Source organism: Psittacula echo, assembly GCF_963264785.1.
Source record: "Psittacula echo genome assembly, chromosome: 1".
Taxonomy (NCBI): Eukaryota; Metazoa; Chordata; class Aves; order Psittaciformes; family Psittacidae; genus Psittacula; species Psittacula echo.
The window spans coordinates 36,122,323-36,143,284 of record NC_137735.1 but is presented as its reverse complement, the minus strand read 5'-3'; the positions used below and the strand labels follow the sequence as shown (position 1 = coordinate 36,143,284).

Genomic DNA, 20,962 nt, shown 5'->3' with positions numbered 1-20,962 from the left:
ATTGGTGTAGAAAAGGTAACGTGCATTTTTGCTTGTCTTTTAAATATAGGCATTTGTTAACATTTGGTTGCACACATCTTGTGAGCAAGGTCAAAAATGCTTAACTGCACCATACTTGTTTATTTTACACCGCTACTCTAAAACAGGGGCTGCCTCCATGTTACTCTTTGATGTGTTACTGATGTCCAGTTACTCTTTCAAAATAATACCTGTAATAAAGCACCAGTATATTTTAATAATACCCTTGTTAAAATAGAGTGTACCTAAGCAATACAAAGGTTGTACATAATGTCTTAGCCTGGTATCTGAACAGGAGGCACTGCTGTGTTAAGAACATGGTGTTTAGAAGCTGAAATCCTGTCAACAGTCTCATGAATGAGCTTTTTCAAGACAGAGAGAGAGAGAGAAGTTGTGCATGGGATTTGCTAGTTTATAGAACTGAATGAACAAAGAATATGGCAAAAGGGTGTTTTAAGGGCATGCAAATCTGCCCCTTTCTACAGATAAATGGCCTGGTTACAGTGTTATTAATAGAAAGCAAATGCATTCTGTTCCAGCTTAAGCCACTGTCATTTGTAGAAGAGAAAATTGTCTTCCCAATGTAATGTAACTCATGCTGTTAGTGGCTACTGACCTCAGCTGTAGGGAGGGTGAGTGCTTCTCTAACTCTGAACTGACATGTGGAACTACAGCTTGGTGTCTTTTGCCATTCTGTATGCACTCTGCTGCCTGGTATAGTATTCATCCCAATAAATTTAGTTACCTTGTATAGGCTAAGGAACCTTGTGTTCAGACTCCTGTAGTCACTAGTAAAAGAGGGAAACGTGTGGTGTGATTCGTCTTCAATCTAAATATTCAGGTGTGCTGAATCAGCCTCTCTAGGGAAACTGAAGGGGTAATTCAGGTTAGATAACTAACTTTTGAAGCTAATGAGATTAATTGCACCCCAGAGTTTTATAGAAGAAATTGATCTTGGGTGCCTGAAGTGATTAAAATCCATGTTTGGGAGGATATTTGGAGTGGGATTAGGAGATGTAATTATAGATCCTCTAGAGTCACAATGCCTATAGTTTTAGAAAGTTGGGTAAGAATCAATTTGATTTTAAGGTCCAAATTGAGTAATAAATTCAGAACTCTCGAGAAGATTTTAGAGCATTTTTCCTGTATTTATACATTCCTTTCTCTGATCAGTTGATTTACGTTTTTACATTTGCTTGTCTTGGGCTACTGGATCAAAATAACAATTAACTACTTTCAGTCATCCTTTTGCAAAATAAGAAATTTGCTGATGATGATCATATGTTCCTATTCTGTGTCATTGTGCTAAGTGAAAGTGTTTGGGAGGAAGTGCTCAGAGGAAGCTTTATGTGCTACTGTTGTATTACTGGCAAGTTATCTGTATGCCCTTCTGTAATGTAGTTAAATATATGTATGTAGTTAAATGAGCCAGATTCCCGGAAAGTGTGCATGTAGCCCCTCCATCATTTGGTTTCTTCTGTTATATTTTAATAGATGCTCATGTCTCTGCACCTAAATAGTAACATTTGTTTTGTCTTCTCAGTTCTTAGAGTGTGGAGGAAAGGTATTTTTTTTTAAGAACAGGTTTTGTCTAGAGAAAGTACTAGCAAGTACTGCATTGTAAGAGAAATAATGTGTAATGTACATTGCTTTATATGAGAATTAATGGGTGTGTAATTTAATCATACAGCACTTCATATAAATGTCACACAAGATCTTGCTACATGGCAAAGAATATGAGGTTATTTTCTGTAGGGGATAATTGGGATTTGGAGAAAGTTTTCAAATGCATGTTGAAGTTGCTATAGAAGTTGAGCATTGACCCTAGTTATAATTGAATTCGAAACTCCATATCTTGACTGTAGGTCAAGCACCACATAGCAAAGGAGGAAATAATTTTGAAAGAGATTAAGACAATCTGGTCTGAATTTTCAGGTATTTATGTACCTTTCATCAACCTTCATTTTCTTCCTTTCTAATTGAGGAAAGGAAGTCTCAGGTTTTTTGTGGAGCTTTTTTTGTCTGTCTCTTCTCCATTCTCCCTGTTCCCCCTCTGCCCCATTTTCTGAGATATGCCTGCTGTAATTTTTTTCTCTTCCTCATACCCTCCACCACGTATATTATAAATCACAATAAATCACTCTTACAAAATCGATGCAAATAGTTATAGCTAAGCAAAACATATCAAGCTGTACTCAAATAGTCATTCAGAATGTGGGTAAAATCAGGTCTAGGAAGTATGCTGAGGAGGTGAGTGATACTGGCATCAGCTGAGTTTAGATGAGAACAGAGACCAAAGTCCAGAGTTTCCTATTGATAAGGTAGGCTTCTAGTCATATTATGAATAGCCTCTGGTTCAGTGTTACAATTGATTTAATCCTGAACAGATTTTGGAGGGAAAAAGGAGTCAGGGAAGGAATGCAGCAGAATGCAGATTTACTCTTGCATAAAACAACATGTTAAAATTGTGTCTGTGTGTATATATATATTCACATACACATTTTTAAGAACATGCATATTGATAATCTCAGATCACAGAAGTATGAAATATCTTGGGCTGTGTCTTGAAAGAAAGATACCCCATTCACTAGTATATGTACTAAATTTCTCATTTTTTGTGGACCTTGACCTTAGGAAGAAATCTTTCTTCTATGTATTTTTGTCATCTAGGAAGTACAAAAGCAAGAAAGTTGTCTAGATGGAACAATATTGCACTGACAATCCATCAGTCTATAGTTACAGTCCATTTTACAGTATCATCAGTCTCTTAACTTCAGATGTATAAAACAGACTTACACGCATGGCTGCAGATGCAATAGCAACTGTTAATGATAACATATGGTTGTAGAATCTGTGTTTTATATTCTGAAAACTTTTAAAGAAAAATATGGATTTGAGGTGGTAATGCAGCTTGTCAATTTGTGAGCTATATTTGTCTCCTGTGTTTCCCAGGGCATCTGTGAAGTGATTGGCAATAACGTAATTATATACTGTTTACATGATGGAAGTACAGAATGCTTCCTGGTTTTCTTGTGAGTAGCCAGTTCTTGTTGCACACATCTGCTTCTTGTTCTCTTGGCCCAGGGAATACACGTACACTTCAATCTGTATACTGAAATTGGAGTGTTGCAGCCATATAGGGTTGAGGAGATAAGAATGTTACATGTGAGCTAAAGGTTAATAAATTAGTCTTGAGTTTGAAAGAGTTTTGTAAGGTAAAAAAAAGAGCTTGAGAATATTGGAGAATAATTGACCTTAATAAACATTAACCCCCTTACCATCATCTTTTGTTAACTAATTGAACTTCATAGTATACTAAGTGTGGACTTAAAGTCATCCTTTTTAGAGTATCAGTATTCTTTTAAGAACATGTAAATTGATAACTACAAACTGAAGAGGTATTACAAACCTTCTCAGAGTATCAGTGCCCTGAGACAGCACTTAATCCTGTTATGATGCAATAAACATAATTTTTCTTGGGTCATGGTTAATGAATGTAATGGCAGTCTGTCTATCATAGGTTATTATGTCACAGACAATGATCTTCACACAGACAAGGTTCCTTCAGTCCTTGCTCCCAGATACTGTTTTCCTTCCAGTGTAACTCTGCTTTCAACTTTTGTCTTGCAAATTTGCTTTTGTGTTTTACTTCATGTTATGTTAATCTTACCCTTTTGCCATACCTATTTTGAAAGTAAATACTGTATGTTGAGACAGGTCTGAGGGCCCTAAGCAATTGGATATTACCTTATGTTGATTGCTTCTCAATTGTAAAAGTCTGTGTTGGGCTCAAAAATCTTGTGCTATTTAAAGAATCTGAAACAAAAAAATAGTCATGGGGATGTAACACTCTTAAGTGATGGTGATCTTGTTATGTAAAAACCTTATCATGTTTTATAAATCTACTTGGGAGCAGATCCCCTGACATAGTTCATATCTTAAGTCTGCAATATTCAAGCATGATCCAACATAGCAGAATTCATAGAATAATTTATCAAGTACTGCCTGTATTTCAGGGCCTCCCTCCTTTTGTTTAAGGTCCAGAGTGGGTCACTGAATTACTTTTCCACAGTTTTTTAGTGTCAATTTAATTTATGGAGTGTGTGGGATGAGAGAGCGGCTGCTATTCATTCTCACAGTGTCTGATTTCTGACAGGCGGTAACACCTGGGCAGAACATCCACATGGCCAGAGTGGCCTCCTGTCGAACCTACAGAATGTGCTGTAATAGTAAGAAGTCAGTATTTGATTAAAAATAAAATTGGTGTGGAGTGCAGATGAAAAGCCAGAGTAGTACTGAGCTTATATCCTTCCTGTAGGGGTGGTTTGAAAATCGCATCTTGTGATTGTTGCTAACTGTGGTGTGTATCTTTGAAAGTATCAAATGCTTATGTAGAATTCTAAATGAGTTTATTAGAGGCCATCTGTCCATGTTTATACAAGTTTGTTATGATCCCTACTCTGCTATATGGTATTTCAAATATTTTTTCTACTTGAATTACAAGACTTGTGTTTTGAGTTAATATTAAAATGTTAAGGCTAAGGATGACATTGAACTTTTATTCAGTTTAAGACATTTCATGAAAATCCGCATTTGTAATTTGATTTGAGGCAGGACTTATTTCACAGCAAGATGTGCCCTTGTTGGCACAGGTTCACATGACTAACCAAACTCGCCAAAGGGCTTTTGCTTTTACATGATTGATGCTTCCTCTGAGCTGTAGTGGCCTGGGAACATTGATATAGGTACCCTGTGTTCAGTCTGCTGCGTGCTGTGGACAGCCTGGCTCAAGTTGCAGTTGCATGCTTTATCCTGGCTTTAAAAGGCTTCTGCTATTTTCCTGAGAACCATCTTTTTCTATGTAGCTAGCACTGTTTGCAAACAAACGAGTAATTTTTGAAGTGATGCTGATAATTATTAGCAGGTAGCATTTAGGCAGGTGTATTTGATATGGCAGCACTAGGCAGCTTGTTAGCCTGCTGAGCTGCATAGCTGCCATCTTGGCCACAGCAGTGCAGTTTCTACTGCCCTGAGAGGAGGAGGAGGGTGAGGAACAGAGTGGCAGGTCTGAGCTGGCGTTTTTGAAGAGCTCCTTCTTGGAGCAGCCTCACTTGGAGCAGTGCTGTGTCTGGATGTAAAAATGTATGTCAGCAGTGGGAGAGGATACAACAGATAGGTTTGGCTTACTACAGACCTTGTCTCTTCCCAGAGATGACTGGGGAGTTTATCCCGCTCAGCTTCAGTGGGATGTTCTTTCCTGCATCAAGATTTCCTTTGGAAAAGGAGCTCTTAGTCTGTGAGATTAACGCTGAGAAGGAGAACAAGTAATACAGAAGCTACATCTTCTCACTCTACTGAGAAAAGTGTCTGTAGTTGGCCATTCTCATGGGGAGTCTCTCTCAGTAAACAACTTTTCTCACACCTTGTTTGTGCTGGTTGTAATCCATATTTTATATCCTAGTGATCCACGTGTAATTCCACATTGGTAATCTCACCTGAATTTTGTAATACTTTTTGGGGTGTTAAGCGATTTTGTATAGCAGTTAGAAGTGGCAATTAATAAGGAAATTTGCTGTATACATGTGAACATGTTCTGGACTTCAAATTAAGCATTAGAAACCTTATTGGGTTTATGTTGTAAACTTTGGGGGAATATGAAGAAGTGGATTCATGCTTACAATTAAAAAAAACCCCACAAACCAAAAAAAAAAAACAAACCAAAAAAAAACCACCAACAAACAAAAAACAAACACCAAAAACCAACCCCACAATTCAAAAGGTTTTGTGATCCTAAGAGCTTGGTTCTTTGTAATTTCTGCAACCTTAATTTGGAGGATAAAGTATTGCCCTGCTTAAAGAACTGGTAGGTCAGATCCATCCATAATAATAATATATTTGTGGGACAATGATCTAAATCAAACCTGTGCTCAAATTTCTGTTTTCTCAGCTGCATAAAGAATTTAACCGGTTTTGTAAAGTGCTTTCCATTTGGCATTTTCTACATTAAAAAAAACCAAAACAAAAACCAACAAACCAGCCCATTTTGTAGAAAGTAAAATGTACTATTCTTTTTCAATCCTCACAAAAATGTTGATAAACCAGTTTTGGTCAGAAACTGAAGAAAAAAATACTGAAATGCAGAAGAATCGCATGTGTATTAGACTGTTAGTGTTTTATTTGAATAGAATTTTAATGGTGAGATGATAAAACAGTCTTAGGTGATAGAAGTTAAGCAGCAGTGAGCAAAGGAGGTGGTGCTCATGTATCCCATAAACTTCTTCTAATAATCTTACCCTGAGGATTTTTTTTTTAAACTCTGGATAAACTTTGGATGTGTACTAATCTTACAGTCACTATGGTGATGACAGAACCTTAAATCTCTTGTTCTACCTATTAAATATATTGTATCAGGCATGGCATTTATCTGAGGAAACTCAGATACTCATTTTTCTTAAAAAAACCAAAAAAACAACCAAAACTCCCCAAAACCAAAAAGATGATGATATAAAGCTTTGCTGAGTCTTAGTTGGAAAAACCTATGTATTATTGTTATAAATCTGTTTCTTGTAACAAATTAGCTGCTTCATTATGAAAATGAAAAACTTTGTCTATCTTCCTAAAAAAGCACCATGTGAATATCCAAGGCCCATTAAATGTTACTTATAAAATGTCTACTCTGTGCACACTACTGCTTATTTTATTCAACTATGTTGATTGATTAAGTGCTACTAACCACATCTTAGGTGGTTGTATTCTTGTTTCTGAGTTTTCTGTCTGTGGTCATTAGAGAAGATGACCTTGAAATCTTGTGCTTTTACCACAGGCTTAAGGTTGTAGGGTCCAGTTCTTCTGGGGACAAATAGGACTGCAGATTTTATTTCTTTGTTTTACAAGCTACTGGTTATTGTTTAATGTGAAAGATGTTGCCATGAATTTCTCGCTTGAGTGCCAGAACTGAAAAATGTTTGCAATAACTTGTATTATGTTCTTGGAGTTAATGAATTCAGAAGGATGGAACAGGGAAAAACAATCCAGAGCCTAAACTTCAGGAGGGTGAAACCAACTTGCTGTCCTTTCTCCTTGCTAGTTTCTACCATCCCTGGCAGTGTTCAAAGCCAGGTTGGACAGAGCCTTGTGCAGCATGGTACAGGATGAGGTGTCCCTGTCCATGGCAGGGGAGTTGGAACTAGATGATCTTAAGGTCCTTTCCAACCCTAACTATTCTATGATTCTATCGTAATACAACTTAATATGAATAATAAACATGTATGAAAGAGAGAAAAGCTATACCATTAACTTGTTTCTTTATTTTTAGGTTGACAAAGCCCTTGTCGTTTGCGGATTGTGTTGGGGATGAACTTCCATGGGGTTGGGAAGCTGCATATGATCCTCAGATTGGTGTATACTATATTGATCACATCAACCGTAAGTATTTTTTGTTTTGCCATATTGATTATATAAGAAGGCACATCTTGATTAGACTTTCTTGAGGAGCTTATGGAGTATGACTGGGAGTAGGGAAAGGATTTCTTGTGAGAGAAGTGTAGTTAAAGTATCAATTTCTGGTTTTCAGTAGACATATTATCCCATTTGTGTGCATGGGTTTGTTGGGGATGGTTGCAGTTGTATTATAGCTGGCTCAAAATTATTTATGGAACTATTCATCTTTTTTTTTCTTCTTTTTCCTGTGGAAGAAGTCCATGTAATGTGTAATAAATAAAAATAGTTAACATCTGTTGGTATCTATAATGTGTAGGATGTTTGGTGGCTATTAAATATTCAGCAATGCACACTGGCAGAGATAGTCTGATATGAGTAACAGAATCTGGCTCCAGTCTAACTACTGAAAGGAACTATTGTAGATAAGATAGTATGGGGTGTTTGTAACTTGTATATGAGTTCTGGCAAATGTATTGTAGTTCTAAGAATGTTATAGAATGCATTTCATGCTATAAATAATGCTGTATTTTTAATGTAGCATTTGAAAAGGGAATGGAAATTCAAAATGTTGGGGAAGATTTGCCCTTTCATATAATGTTATTGGCTTTAAAAGGCTAATAAGAGAATCTGCTGGTACAAAATGACTACATCTGTTCCTACATATATATTTTAATTGAATGGGAATACGTCTAAACCATACAAAACTGTAGCAAAATTTGAAATATAATGCTTGTTAGACTTACTGAAATGAATATATTCCTGAAAGCATTTCTATCTTCTTTTTATGCATGTATTACTCCATATTAATTGATACCTTTTTTTATTTTCACAGAAATTGTCCTTAATATCACAATAAAAGAGATTCTATTTAAGATCAGCACCTGAACATAGGTGCGGGCATTTGCACTAGTAGTGCTATGTACTTACTTAAAAGACAGTAAGGTGTCTATGGCCATTTCAGATGCTTTAGGTTTGCTGAGACAACTGCACAAGGTCATGCATATGTCATGGACAGTAAGAGACCAGTGGCCTTCTGGAACAAAAGCTGTAGACAAGGCTCGTTACCTAATGACATCTCAAATTTATGGGCAAGTGAATCAACCCTGAGATGTCTCAGCTGCTTTTGTAGTCAACAGCAATCAGTCAATACAGTCAGTGTAATGTCGTTGACTGGTTGGGTGTCTGCTTTGAAGATGAGCTTATTTAAACTCTTTTGGTTGGGTTGGGCTGGAACACTCTGATAATGAGAATGGGACATGAGATACCTACTGTGCTTATTGAACACCTGCAGATAGACACTTGCGCTTGAACTGAATCTCACTCAATAACCTCATTTGGGCTTTTGTAGCCCTGCTTTATTGGAGTAGCAATGAGAGTCCTCTGATCTTGCGTGTGGTGTTAAATGTTCCTGAACTTTAAAAAATAGGGACATACTTGATGGAATTCAAAAGGGGAAGTAAGTAAAGGAAACTTGCCTTTAATTTCTGCTTTGGCCAAAACTATTAACCTTAATACTAAAATTTTCAGAGGCAATCCATATTTCTATGTGTTTTGAAAGTGATTTCAGATCACTCACAATTATCACTCAGATAATTGTGCTCTTGCATTTCATGCATGCTCAAAACTTTTAATCTGTTCTAAAATTATCAGTATTGTAGTTTTGTTGCCTTCCCCTTCTCCTTCCCCCCCCCTCAAGAGATCAAATGCTTTGAAGGTGAATTCCTGAATATTATAAAACTGTTCATGGGCTGAAGTTTTACTTTGCACACATGTAAGATGTTGAGGCTTGAACACCATTGTCTTGAAATTCTCTTGTTAATTGTAGATATACTGCAAACACTAATAATAGAGGAGAGTTGTGTATATCCATCTGTACACGTGTCATTCTGTGCCTGGGGCAAATCCGTACAGTTAGCTAGGTTTCTTTATATTATGTTAATGCATACGATGAATGACAAAATGGTATACTTTGGCGTACTTGAAGTGGTTTCTGTCCATTGTTCAGTAGTATATTGGTTCCTGTGGTATTAATGTGTGTTGCTTTGTAGCAATTTCAGTGAAACTTCTTATTTTGTAAAGTGGTTTATTTTAGTTTTGTACACTGTATTTTGCGCAGTGTTTTGCTGAGAGTACTCTTGAGTTGCAGAGAGGTAAACTGCCTCAGAATCTTGCAAGTAGGTCATTTGTTTGATGTGCCAAATGTGGAGATTATAACTTCTACTTCATTTGACTGGGGTACATGTGTTGTTTTGATGCTATTAAAAGTTCTAGTATGGAGGTCACCAATAATTAGGGGGGAAGAAGCAGGTTTTGCACCTGCTTACTGCTTTATTAACAGTGTAATAATTCAGATGTGTCGAATATGCTTTTCCACTTTTTTGGATTTGAACTGTTAAAATACTCCATCAGGACAGTGGCTATGTTAGAACAAGGAAGATTCCTTTACTCTTTCACCTGCCTACATTAATTTTAATTTTGTTAATTCTCTCTTTTACTGGACGAGAAAGCCCAGCGAAATAGAAAAACTGTACCTGCTGATAGGAGGAGGACCAAATAGATGCCTGAAAAACAGGTTGAATAAAGCAGAATTTCGGGACCCATAAATGGCAGCTTGATGGATAGCTCCTTGGGAAAAATCTGCTCCCATGTGCTAGGTAGGGAGAGGTGACAAAAGACATTTCATGTTAACTGCCTTCTGGCAGGACTTATTTTGGCAAAATGCTTGGGGAAGAGCTCATTGATTCTTTTCTCTCGAATCCCATAATTAATTATTCTGAAAAGCTTCTGTATTATCTTTCCTCTTTTTAATTTGTCTTTCTAGTATCATTTCTACTGTGTGAATCTGTACAAAGCTAGATTTGATAAAACTCTGAAGTTTCCGGTTGTCCACAGAACTTTGGAGCCATTGTAGTAAAACTGGCCAATCTTGTTTAGTTTCTTAAACCAACCCAATAAGCTATGAGCAACAGGCTAGACCGTAGCGCAGTAGACCATAAATTCAGAAGGTCTCTCACTCATCGTTGTTCCTTGTTTTCTGTTAAAAACTCAAGGTTGAAATGTTAAGGATTGAATTTCATAGGATCATAGAATAGTTGGTTGGAAAGGACATTAATATCATATAGTTCCAACCCCCTTGCCATGGGCAGGGATGCTTCACACTAGACCGTACTGGCCAAGGCTCTGTCCAGCCAGGCCTTGAACACTGCCAGGGATGGAGCATTTACCACTTCTTTGGGCAACCTGTTTCAGTGCCTCACCATCCTCACAAATTTGCATTAATGGTCAGTATGGGATTCATTCTGCTTCTCTTGAAAGGTGGATATTTCAAGAAAACAGTGCTAGGCTGGACCTTGCAATGTTCTAAAAGTTCTAGCAAATTTCTGTAATGTCGGTTCTTAAAAAAATACTTAAAATATTTTTCTTTAAAAATAAATGAATGAATAAATTCCCCATGTGTGTAATTATCTTAGTCTCCTACCTTCCCTTTTCCCACACAAACCTAAGAAAAGCATGCCTTCCTTAACTGCCAGTGGAAACTCAATTTCTCCTCCACAGAGGGGTAAGAGTTGGCTGTGAGAGTCTGCAGTTGTAAAACACTCCATCAGGCATGAAGAATTTTCTTTTGGTGGCAATATGTTTAAGTGTAATTTTGTTTTATTATAATCACACTTTTTCTATAATTGTATATATTTTAATGAGTGGGGTTTTTTTCAAATACAGCTTGGGGGTTTTTTAGCTTTTACTGATTGCCTCAGAGCTTTTTCATGATACTTTTGGATGATGTAACCCACTTTGAGAAACACTGACTGAGGTCATTACTTCATGAATATATTACCCCAATTAGGAGTTTCAATGTGATGCTTTCAGCTTCAAGGGAGACCAGATTACAAGCCATCTGGCAAGACAAAACATGCATATGATGTGGGTAGCTAATACCGTAAGGACCTAAGTGCTTATGCTGTGGTTCAGGAGCACCCTTAGAGGGGTGACTGAAGGGATATTATTTGGTGGTCAGGGACTGAGGGGGTGCTTTTGTGCAGGATCCTTCTTACTGTGGCTTCGGGGAGCCCAGAGATCACATAGTTTATGCTGTTCACTCTTACTATAGTTACTGAATATATGTACTCCTCTGTTCATCTACTTCAGCTGATTTGCTAACACTTAACTAATTTTGCTAAGTAACATGGTTAGGAACTCAAGGCAATACCAAAAATAACACAAACTATTATTCCACTTCATTTCATATAGCTACAGGCAAAGTCATCACTTTCAAATTTTTCCATTCTTCTGCAGGGTTTTCAACATCAGGTGTTAAGTAGCTGAGATGCAAACATTTATGTTCTTAGAGCTTGGATTTGCAAACACTTTTAAGCTGATATAATCTCTGAAAGAATTGGTCCTGCTCTATTGCTACCTCTGGCCTTTTGTTCTGTCCCTGTAATGTTTTTGCTTATACTGACATGAACATTTGCATGGCCAGACAGTGAATCAGATCAGGGAGCTGATTTGAGTTGAAACCAAGCTGTTAATGGGGGAAAAAAAAAATAATTGTTGCTATTTGTTCTGCCTTCCACTGCCTTATTCAAGCAAGCAAGCAAGGGAAGGTGACCTGGGGATATGAATGAACAGTCAGGTGGGAGAGGCAGGGGACAGCTGCTTTTCATGGTAGCACTAGTTGAAGGTATTTTGAAACGGCACCCTTGAACTTTGGTCTGTTCCATGCCCTGTGCAGGTTTGTCAGGAAGCAGTTTTGACTCTGAGGCTGTGATTTCCAGGTGCCTTCTTGGGTGGTGGTGGCAGGTGAAGCAGCAGTCGTGCTTGTGCTGGTTCCTGTCCCCACATTGTGTCAGCATGATGACATGCAGTAAACACAGACAATGGGGAAGCACTCTGCCTCCTGAGGTGTGTGAGTCGTTCTCTACCTCCTCTTCCTTCCACCAGCTGCTCAGGTTTTCTGATCTGGATCGCTGCATGTGTGTAGATGAACAGCTGTGGGGGTAATGGGAATAAGAAAGGAAAACTCCTACTTCAGCTTTGACAGGATAGTCTGAGGGAGTCTGGGACTGGGACAAGTTCTGTCTTGCCTTCAGCATCGAATCCCTAAATTTTTTTCCTTTACTTCCAGTTCTTATTTTCAGGCTCAGGAATAACAAGGCAAGTGGTGTTTTTTTTCACTGCATTGCACTATTAACCTATAAAACATGTACTCTGCCATTAGTGAAGGTTAGTGGCAAAGGTAACAATTATTTTCCACAACCCATCGCCATCTTCTAAGCAAGTGGTGACATGCAAGCATTTTGGAAATGATTGCGAGACTCTTTATGGTCAGCAAACACACATGGTGAAAACCTAAGTAAGGTAGATTTTTAACTTGAATCTTATTTATAGGCATTCCTCCTCTGCACTCTGGCCATTGGAAAGGATTAGAATAATAGGGTGCATGCTGGCTGCAGAAGGAGGGCTAGAGCAATGAAGGCTCTGGATTAAAGGTGGTTTTTAGCTGCTAACGTATATGTAAAGATCATACTTACATGTTTTTCTTATGTCTTAGTTCTGATAGCCATAGCAGTGGAACTTTACCTACTTACTGGATAATGCAGAGCACAATGCTCAGAGTTTCTACTGCATTTAACTGTGAGATATACAAGCATATGCTACCCAATATCTAGAGGAACCTAATATGCCATAAGGATAACGTGTTCAATTTTAATTTGTAAAAATCGCTGAATAAATATTTGTTGGAAATCTGCTCATGCTTGCATAGTATAGCTGGAAAACATTCTCATTTTCTGTCATTACTCAAATCCAAGCACAGAATTATTTTATGGAAAAGTGAAGAAGGTGTCTGGAAGAGAGGAGTCATTTTTTGTGTGCAAGTTCTGTGTCAGGAAGCAAACTGTAGAGAGCTCAGTTCCAAGCATACTCTGAATAAACTAATTTCCCTCCATGTTTCTCTTCAGAATCCATATTCCATCTTATATGTGGTAGAATGTGATTTTTCTTTGCGTATCCAGCAACGTGTTAGAACATTCTTAAAACACGGTATATGTCATCTTGTTGGGCTGCATGATCTTACTGAAACTGCTGTCTTTGGAATGTGCTATTATTTATTTTTATATACCTGTCGAACAAATTATGTAGTATTTGTTTGTGAATTCTTCCTTAAATTTTGGGGTACAGATTGCTTGTCTGAGTTAAAATTTTAGGGTGGTAGGGTGAGGGAATGAGGAAAAAAACCCCAAAAAACCAAACATTCAGAAAGCCTCTGATATATAAACAATAAAGTACATTCCTTAAGTGAGTCTAGTAACACTTGGGTGTTCTCCCTGAAACTAGTGCTAGTGCATTTGCTCCTTTGTTCATTAAGACTTGCATCTCGGTTGCCTGCAATATTTGTTTTGCCAGTTGAAGTACAATAGAGTAATATTTGCGCTTTTTTTTCCCCTAAGTGTATTTTTGTCTGATTGCAGGAAAAATACTGGAGATTTGAAAGCCAGGTTGTTTATCAAGAAACGTGGGATATACTTGTAGAATAAACATATCCATAGTGGTTACGTAATGTTGTTGATAAAATTCCTTTCACCACCTACCACTAAGCTAACTCATGTTATCCTGTGATGGTTGATCTTAGACACCATTGTTTCTCTTGTGACGTTATATGTCAAAGGGTTGTAGTTGATTTCATTTGTGCCATCTTGAGACGTTTTTGTGTGAGATACCGTTGAAATCTTGGTTATCATTTCAGTGCTGCTGGCCCCAGTTTTGCCTATCTGCAGCCCTTTTCCAGGGGCTTGCCCTCAGCATGCAGTAGGCTGCTTTCTAGTAGGTTGCTCCTGCAACCTACTGTAGAAGAATGTGAATGTAACAGTAGGGTGTGTGGGTTGAGGTGACATGGTGGAAATTATCACTGCCAAAAAGTAGGGCTATTGCAGCTATTACACAGCTCCAGCTGTGGCACACAACTCCCCCTGCTCTTCTCCCTGTAGGTCTTAGGTCTTTGATCCTTGTTTCTAGCCAAGTCAACTGATTTCCCTGGGAATAGCCTGTGTTCCCAAATGGTGATTCTGCCACATTTGCAAACTGAAATAAAATGGGCATGTGTTTAAAGAGATGAGAATTCTCTCTTCAGGTTGAAAACTACAATGTCCTGATTTTGTCTCCTCTTGCTATGTATGTGTCCTTTTTCAAGTAGCAATGTAACATCTCCAGCTTTTTTTTTTGGTAGTGGGGCCCCTTGAGAGTACTTGTTCTCTGTGTTGCCTAAATGCAACTTGTCTGGCTGAAGACAGCATATATGTGGGTTGTTCTAGAGCCAGTCAGTGCTATTATTTTGTTTGGCAAGAGGAGATGTTGGAAAGCTATTGCTTCCACATATTGTTAATCCCATAGTAAAATGTCCAATTCTCTCATGTGCAGCAGTAGGGCGTCAGGGAGCCGTTCCCTTCCCTGTGGGATTTTCTAGTGGGATTTTAATTTCATGTATTTTAGGGAAATACGATCTACTGCTGATAAGGTAATCGTTTCCTTCTGTTCAAGTAGACTGTAAAAATTTGGCAGAGTTTCTTGATAGCAGACAGGAACATAACATCTGAAAATAACTTGTTTGAAAAAAATGGCATGCCTATTGCCTGTATGCTATGTATAATATATATCTTATGTGTAATTACACAGAGTATGCATAACATTGCTGCCCTAGAAGCAAGTTCTAGCCAAAGGAATAAACAAAACTGTCAAAGCATAAACTTAGTCTTGGCATTTCGGTTTTGAATCATTGTTTGGACCAACATTTTTGCTGAGTTGAAGTGCATCAAACCTGGCTGGCAGTGAGCCAGGAAGAGCGCATTTCATGAATAGCAGTATGATTAAAGCCAGCATAGCTTCCTCTTCCACATTACATGGCTGTGAACATTTCAGTGCACAGGAACGTCCTTGGGTGGAGCGTGCCATCCTGCTGTTTGTGCGGTTCCGCTGGGCGAGACTACAAATGTTGTCTGTCTCACAGCATTTCCCCCCAGTGTGGGTAGTCACTCAGATATTTTAAAATAGGAGGAAACAAATGGCTTGTTTATGTTTTTTAATAAATTTATTAACTATGCACTTGCAGTAATTTGTTTAAACTAGTTGGTTTTAAATCAAGATTTCTTAATAGAACTGAGTAATTTTGATTTGCAAGTGGCTTTGCCAAATGATGCTAAAACCTAGTCAAATTAGGAATGTGTAACCTGAATATTAGGTACCCCACCACCCTTCTCATTCTGTTACTATGGAACATTATTTTGCATTGTGATTGGACAGAGAAGTTGATATATAAAGGTTTTTTTGAATCGAAGCAGTGCTCTTGATAAAGCCTGCTATTTAAACTCCTCATGTACAACTCCTGCTGTTTAAAAGTTCATTTTAAGGAGATGCCATCGGTTAATATCCTGGTTTATGTTATGGAAAATGATGGCCAGTACATCATCTTCATTTTCTCTGCAAGAACCAGCTGAACTCTTGAACTTAACTGCCTGGTGATGCAGAAAGTGTTGGAGAGGTTGTGCCCAAGGGGAATGATTGCTCATTCTCCACTGCTGATGACTGAAGTCCAGTTAGTATTTTTTTAGAACAGATACGACTCTGCAGCTCTGTCTGGTGTTCATAACCAGTGCTTACTCCTCACCTGACCAGCTAGCAATCTGGTTTTTGCGTCATTCATTCATGCTGCAGATGAGGTTGTAAGGCATCCTGTTGCAGTCAGCAGTGGAAACATGTCCTAAAAAAGGAATGAGATCTCCCAAGTTTATTTTACATTAGCTGTTGAATAATAAGGGTAGGAAAATGTTTGGATGTTCTTCGTGGTTTAAATTTCACTCTTTTATTTAAGCATTAAGGGTTTCACATCTCATTTTGAAATGTTCAGGAAGCTGTTCCCTCAATGACATGCATGTAACTATTACAATAATATTCTTGTGTACAGAGGTTTGACCTTAATAGCAGGTGCTTGAAGCATTCTCGTCCAAGGAAAAAAAATCCTTATCTCTGTGAGGTTTTGGGAAGAATAAATATTTGGTTTTGAAAGAACTCTGCTTTTTAAAAAATGTATTGGCTCTGGGAAGGTACATGTGCTCAAATGAACATGCTTTTCAAAGTGCAGCAGTACAGTACCAGAAACATTATCCAGTCTGTCTTTGGGTTTTTTTCCTCTGTGGAGTAAACCTATTGATTAAAACTGAGATAACTGAAAAGTATAGATGAACAAGCATATGGTGCTGCTATACAGGCACATATTTATATATATATATATATATATATATATATGAATAACTTGCCAAACAAGTGATATGCTTTTTTGGGATTTTCCACTTCATAATATTTAAGTAGATGTAAAGTAAAAAATACTCTAGAGCCTTTTCTGCTTGGTAAAAGTTGAGTAACAATTCTGGGATAGTCATTCCATTACTGCTTTGCTTTTTCCAGGATTATGTGTTTTCCCAACTGGAATGAAATACTTGCAGACAGAATTGGCTGAGAATAATTTGACCAGTTAATGTTACCTACACAGGCACATACCCAAACCTCAGTATGCTGAAGTTACAGTATGCAATTTTAAAATGCAGGGTCACCTTTAACTTGTTCATGACTATCAATATAAAAGATGTTAGCTCATATAATCATACTATTGTTTTGCACATGCAGCTTGGAGAGGCAAAAAGAAAATGAGTGTATTTGTCAGCAGTACAGAATAATCTGCTCTTGATCAGCTTTGTCCTTCTCTTGCAGTCACAAGGGCAGGGCATCTGTAGGCCACGTTTTAGAACTCTGCAGGCTACGTTTGGTCTTTGGGCTGCATGTTGAGCAATCTTCACTTAAAACCTACAAGGCAATTACTTACAACGTGCTCGAAGATGAGACCTTCCAATCTTGTAAGATTATTTGGTGGCTGCTGGTTACACTCTTAAAACACAATCGCATCATTACATTCTTCTAAAACCCCAACATAACTGCATTTATCCTATTTGATCATTGACCCATGAGAATGCTGCTTCATGGTCTTCATCCTGCTTCACAAAAAAAAGGACAGCTCTTCTAATTTGGTGTAAATAACTGTGAATGTGGAGTGTGTTAAAGCACAACAGCAGTAAGTGGGCACAGATAGGGGCATATGTTGACCTTTTGGGAAGGAAAAGGTATTGATTTGCTTCTTTGTGTGACTGATACCTTTGTGGAAAAGAGCAGCTGGCTATAAACACAATGATATGTATGTGTGTCCATAGCTATAGTTAGTTTTTTTGAGAGAGCATTCCTGTTGGGGTTATTGGAAAACCAACTGTGTATAAAGCATCTCTGCTTTAATCGTTTATGCACCACGCTTGGGTTTATGTGATATATACTCTCTATGCATCCATTGTGCACATCTAAGAAATACCTTTCCTGAGTAGAAATACAAAAGCTTGACATGTTTGTAAGCGGTGAAGGGTGTATGTGTGTGTGTTTGTTTTTAGAAGTATTGGCAGTGCAATAGAAATTGTCAGTTTAGGATTCTACAGGGTTGCTTTTATGGGATGCTTCTTTTTATTTATGTCTTTTGGTTTGTGATATTAACACCAAAAAAGGCTTGAAAAACTGGTAGTCAGTCAGTATGGGAGATTGTTATTAACCAGAATCTGTTCTTATCAGCTTTTGCTGTTACAAAATCTGTTTTCATATACGGAATTGAAAGAGTGCCTTCTCCCCAAGAGTGCACTTCAGCTACAGTTCAGAGCAATCAGATTGGTTTTACCGCAGTTCTTCTTTTTCCTCCAGTCTTCAGCCTGTGTTCCTGTTTTCCCCCCTGCATAGGTCCTCACAGTAAAACAATTCAGAGAACTGAAGTGGCAGAAATCTAACCAGAGAATAAACTTCTCTCCTCCTTTTTGCAGAAAAATTCTGAAGTAAATACTATGCATTTAAATACTTTGGTATTAAATGTTGCTTTTTATCTCTCAGGATTTATAGTAGTAACTTACAAAAAAAATGCAGTGTGGTACATGTTTGCATTTAGCTTTCAATCTTTTCATGGCTATGCCTTATCAGAATGTGTTTGTACTTAGTACAGCTTTAAAGGAAGAGTATTTATTATTTTATTATTTATTTATTAAATATATTATATTAAATATTATAAATTTATTATTAAATTATATAAATTATATAAAAATTATATATTTATATATAATATATACATATACATATATGTATATATGTATATATTATATATATAATAGTATATATATTATATCTAAATATAAATATATATTAAATATTAAATTATTATTTATTATTTTACTATTTGCAGTACAACTGCAAAAAGTGCTCAACTAAGTCAGGAAATATTAATAATAAGGTTGAGCATTCAGTTGTAACTCTTCCTCTTTGCATTGTTTACATTTTAAAAAAAAACCCTATAAATCTTAAAAACCTGCATTTAGATTGATCTCATCACATACTTTCTTAATGTATACTAGTATGATATGTCCGACCCTCTTGTCTGCATTCTGTGCAAATCCATCTTCTGTGTGGCTGCTGGAGTTAAAATGGTTGACCTGAAGCCCTTCATGAATATTAAGGGCCTGTTCCAGCCTCTTCATTTATACCTGGGTAGTTGGCAGGAAGAAGTGGACATCTCAAAGTCAGTTCAGTCCCATGTATCTTGGGCAGCTGTCTTTGATGAAGTGCCCTCTGAGGGTGGCCGTCTGTGTTTATTGACCATAAAAAAGAAAGTTGTATCTGGGATCAGATGCCTAGCAGGGATAAGAATAGAGTTAGGTGAGATGATCTGGAGAGTTAATGATCTGTTAGTTCAGTTAACAGGGGAAAAGATAAAAGTGTTTTTGTAGAGGGAAAGGAGAGAGATAACCACTATAAAACATGAATAACACATGACTGTAAAAATTAATGAAGTGGGGAGGTGGGGGGTGTAAAAAAATGTAATAGCTCAGCTTACTTTTCATTTTTGTTCAGAAATGCATTCCATTTTAAGATGTCATTGAAAGACTTTTTTTGTCCAATTATTTCCAAACACTCTGATGCAAAAAAAAAGAAAATTTTTTTTCTTGAGGTTTAGGATGTTATTCATTCAGGCTTGAAGGTGTGGGAATCATCTACATAAGCATTTACCTGTTGATCCCTTGAATAGTGCTTCTTACACACACTATTGTGGCAAAGAAAAACTTGAAAAAAACTGAGCATTTGCTTAGTAACCAAAGGCAAACTATGGTTTAGATTTCTATAGCTGTGAATTACAGACAAAGAAACAGTTTAGTTGTCAATGGATTTCAGCAGAGGTCTCTTTAAATCCTTTCTTTTTCTCCTATGAAGAAACAACACAAATAGAAGATCCCAGGAAACAATGGAGGCAAGAACAAGAGAGAATGTTAAAAGATTATCTTATGATAGCCCAGGATGCTCTCAGCACTCAGAAAGAACTGTACCAGGTGAAAGAACAGAGACTAGCACTTGCACTGGATGAGTATGTACGGTTGAATGGTGCCTACAAAGAAAAATCAAGCTCTCGTACAAGCTGTAAGTACAGTAGAGAATACAATGTAGCTTCTTTGATCTATGCTTTGCAGGGGATCCTGTTCCTCTTTAGGATGAATTTTCAAGGTTTGCTAGGAACACCTTGTACTCTGACTTTTTTAGAGATAGCATCCCTACTTTTTGTATTATTATTTAATATAAAGGTATTCTGCTGGAGAGAACCCTTTTTCGCTGTGATACAATTGAACTCCTTTGAGCCATGCTTTAGAGCAGTTGGCTCTGAAATCTGTTTTGTCATGCAGTTTGTCAGAACAATATTCTGCCAAATCTAGGTTCAAATCAATAGGACCTCTTGCCTTCCCAGCTGCATACTGAAATGGCCCTACTGCGTGAGAGGTGTTTTCAGTAGGCCAAGAGGGGAATTTGTTGGGTCTTTGTAAGAGCAGCATATAACAATTTTGTAGCCTGTGTGCTGTGATCAGGAGTGAAGTAGAGATATATGTTACAATGGTGGTCAAGGAATTGGCATTGCAGTAGATTGCTGTCAGAGGCTGATGGTCAAACATCTCTCTTAGAAGTTCATAGTGCGATAAAGTAACATGTGCAGCTGTGAAAGAACTGAGTGGCAGACCTCTGAGGCTTCTGAATAAATCTTCTGCTTTCCAGAAATCTCCTTAGAAGAAGGAAGAGGTGATCACAAGATGGATCAGCTAGAAGAATAGGAACAGAAAGCAAAGGGTAGAAAGCCAGGAAGAATAAAGTACTACTTTAGGATCCTGGGATAAGCAAAAGAGGAGAGATACCGAATAGTAGTAGGGGAAGAAGGGGGGAAATTTTGATTATTAATTATTGCCATCCTGCAATGCTGACTACTTTATAAACGATATGTTTTGGTTGGTTTGGTTTTTTTTTAAGTATTACATGTTTTACTGCACTTTTTAGATCAATGTGGATTCCTCAAGAAAGAAACTACTTAATCATTCAAACATCCTTAAATATTTGTCCTTTT

At 37.4% G+C, this 20,962-nt stretch overlaps 1 protein-coding gene across 1 annotated transcript in view; it reads left to right on the top strand.

Moving 5' to 3' along the window:
* Positions 1-20,962, top strand: part of WWC2 (WW and C2 domain containing 2) — a gene marked incomplete at both ends in the record, with an annotated part of 99,333 nt that overhangs the window by 27,952 nt on the left and 50,419 nt on the right. The window contains 2 exons of the mRNA XM_080629873.1: positions 7,334-7,443; positions 19,792-19,995. Of these exons, the coding sequence (XP_080485999.1) occupies positions 7,334-7,443; positions 19,792-19,995 (314 nt within the window). The remainder of the gene's footprint in view (positions 1-7,333; positions 7,444-19,791; positions 19,996-20,962) is intronic.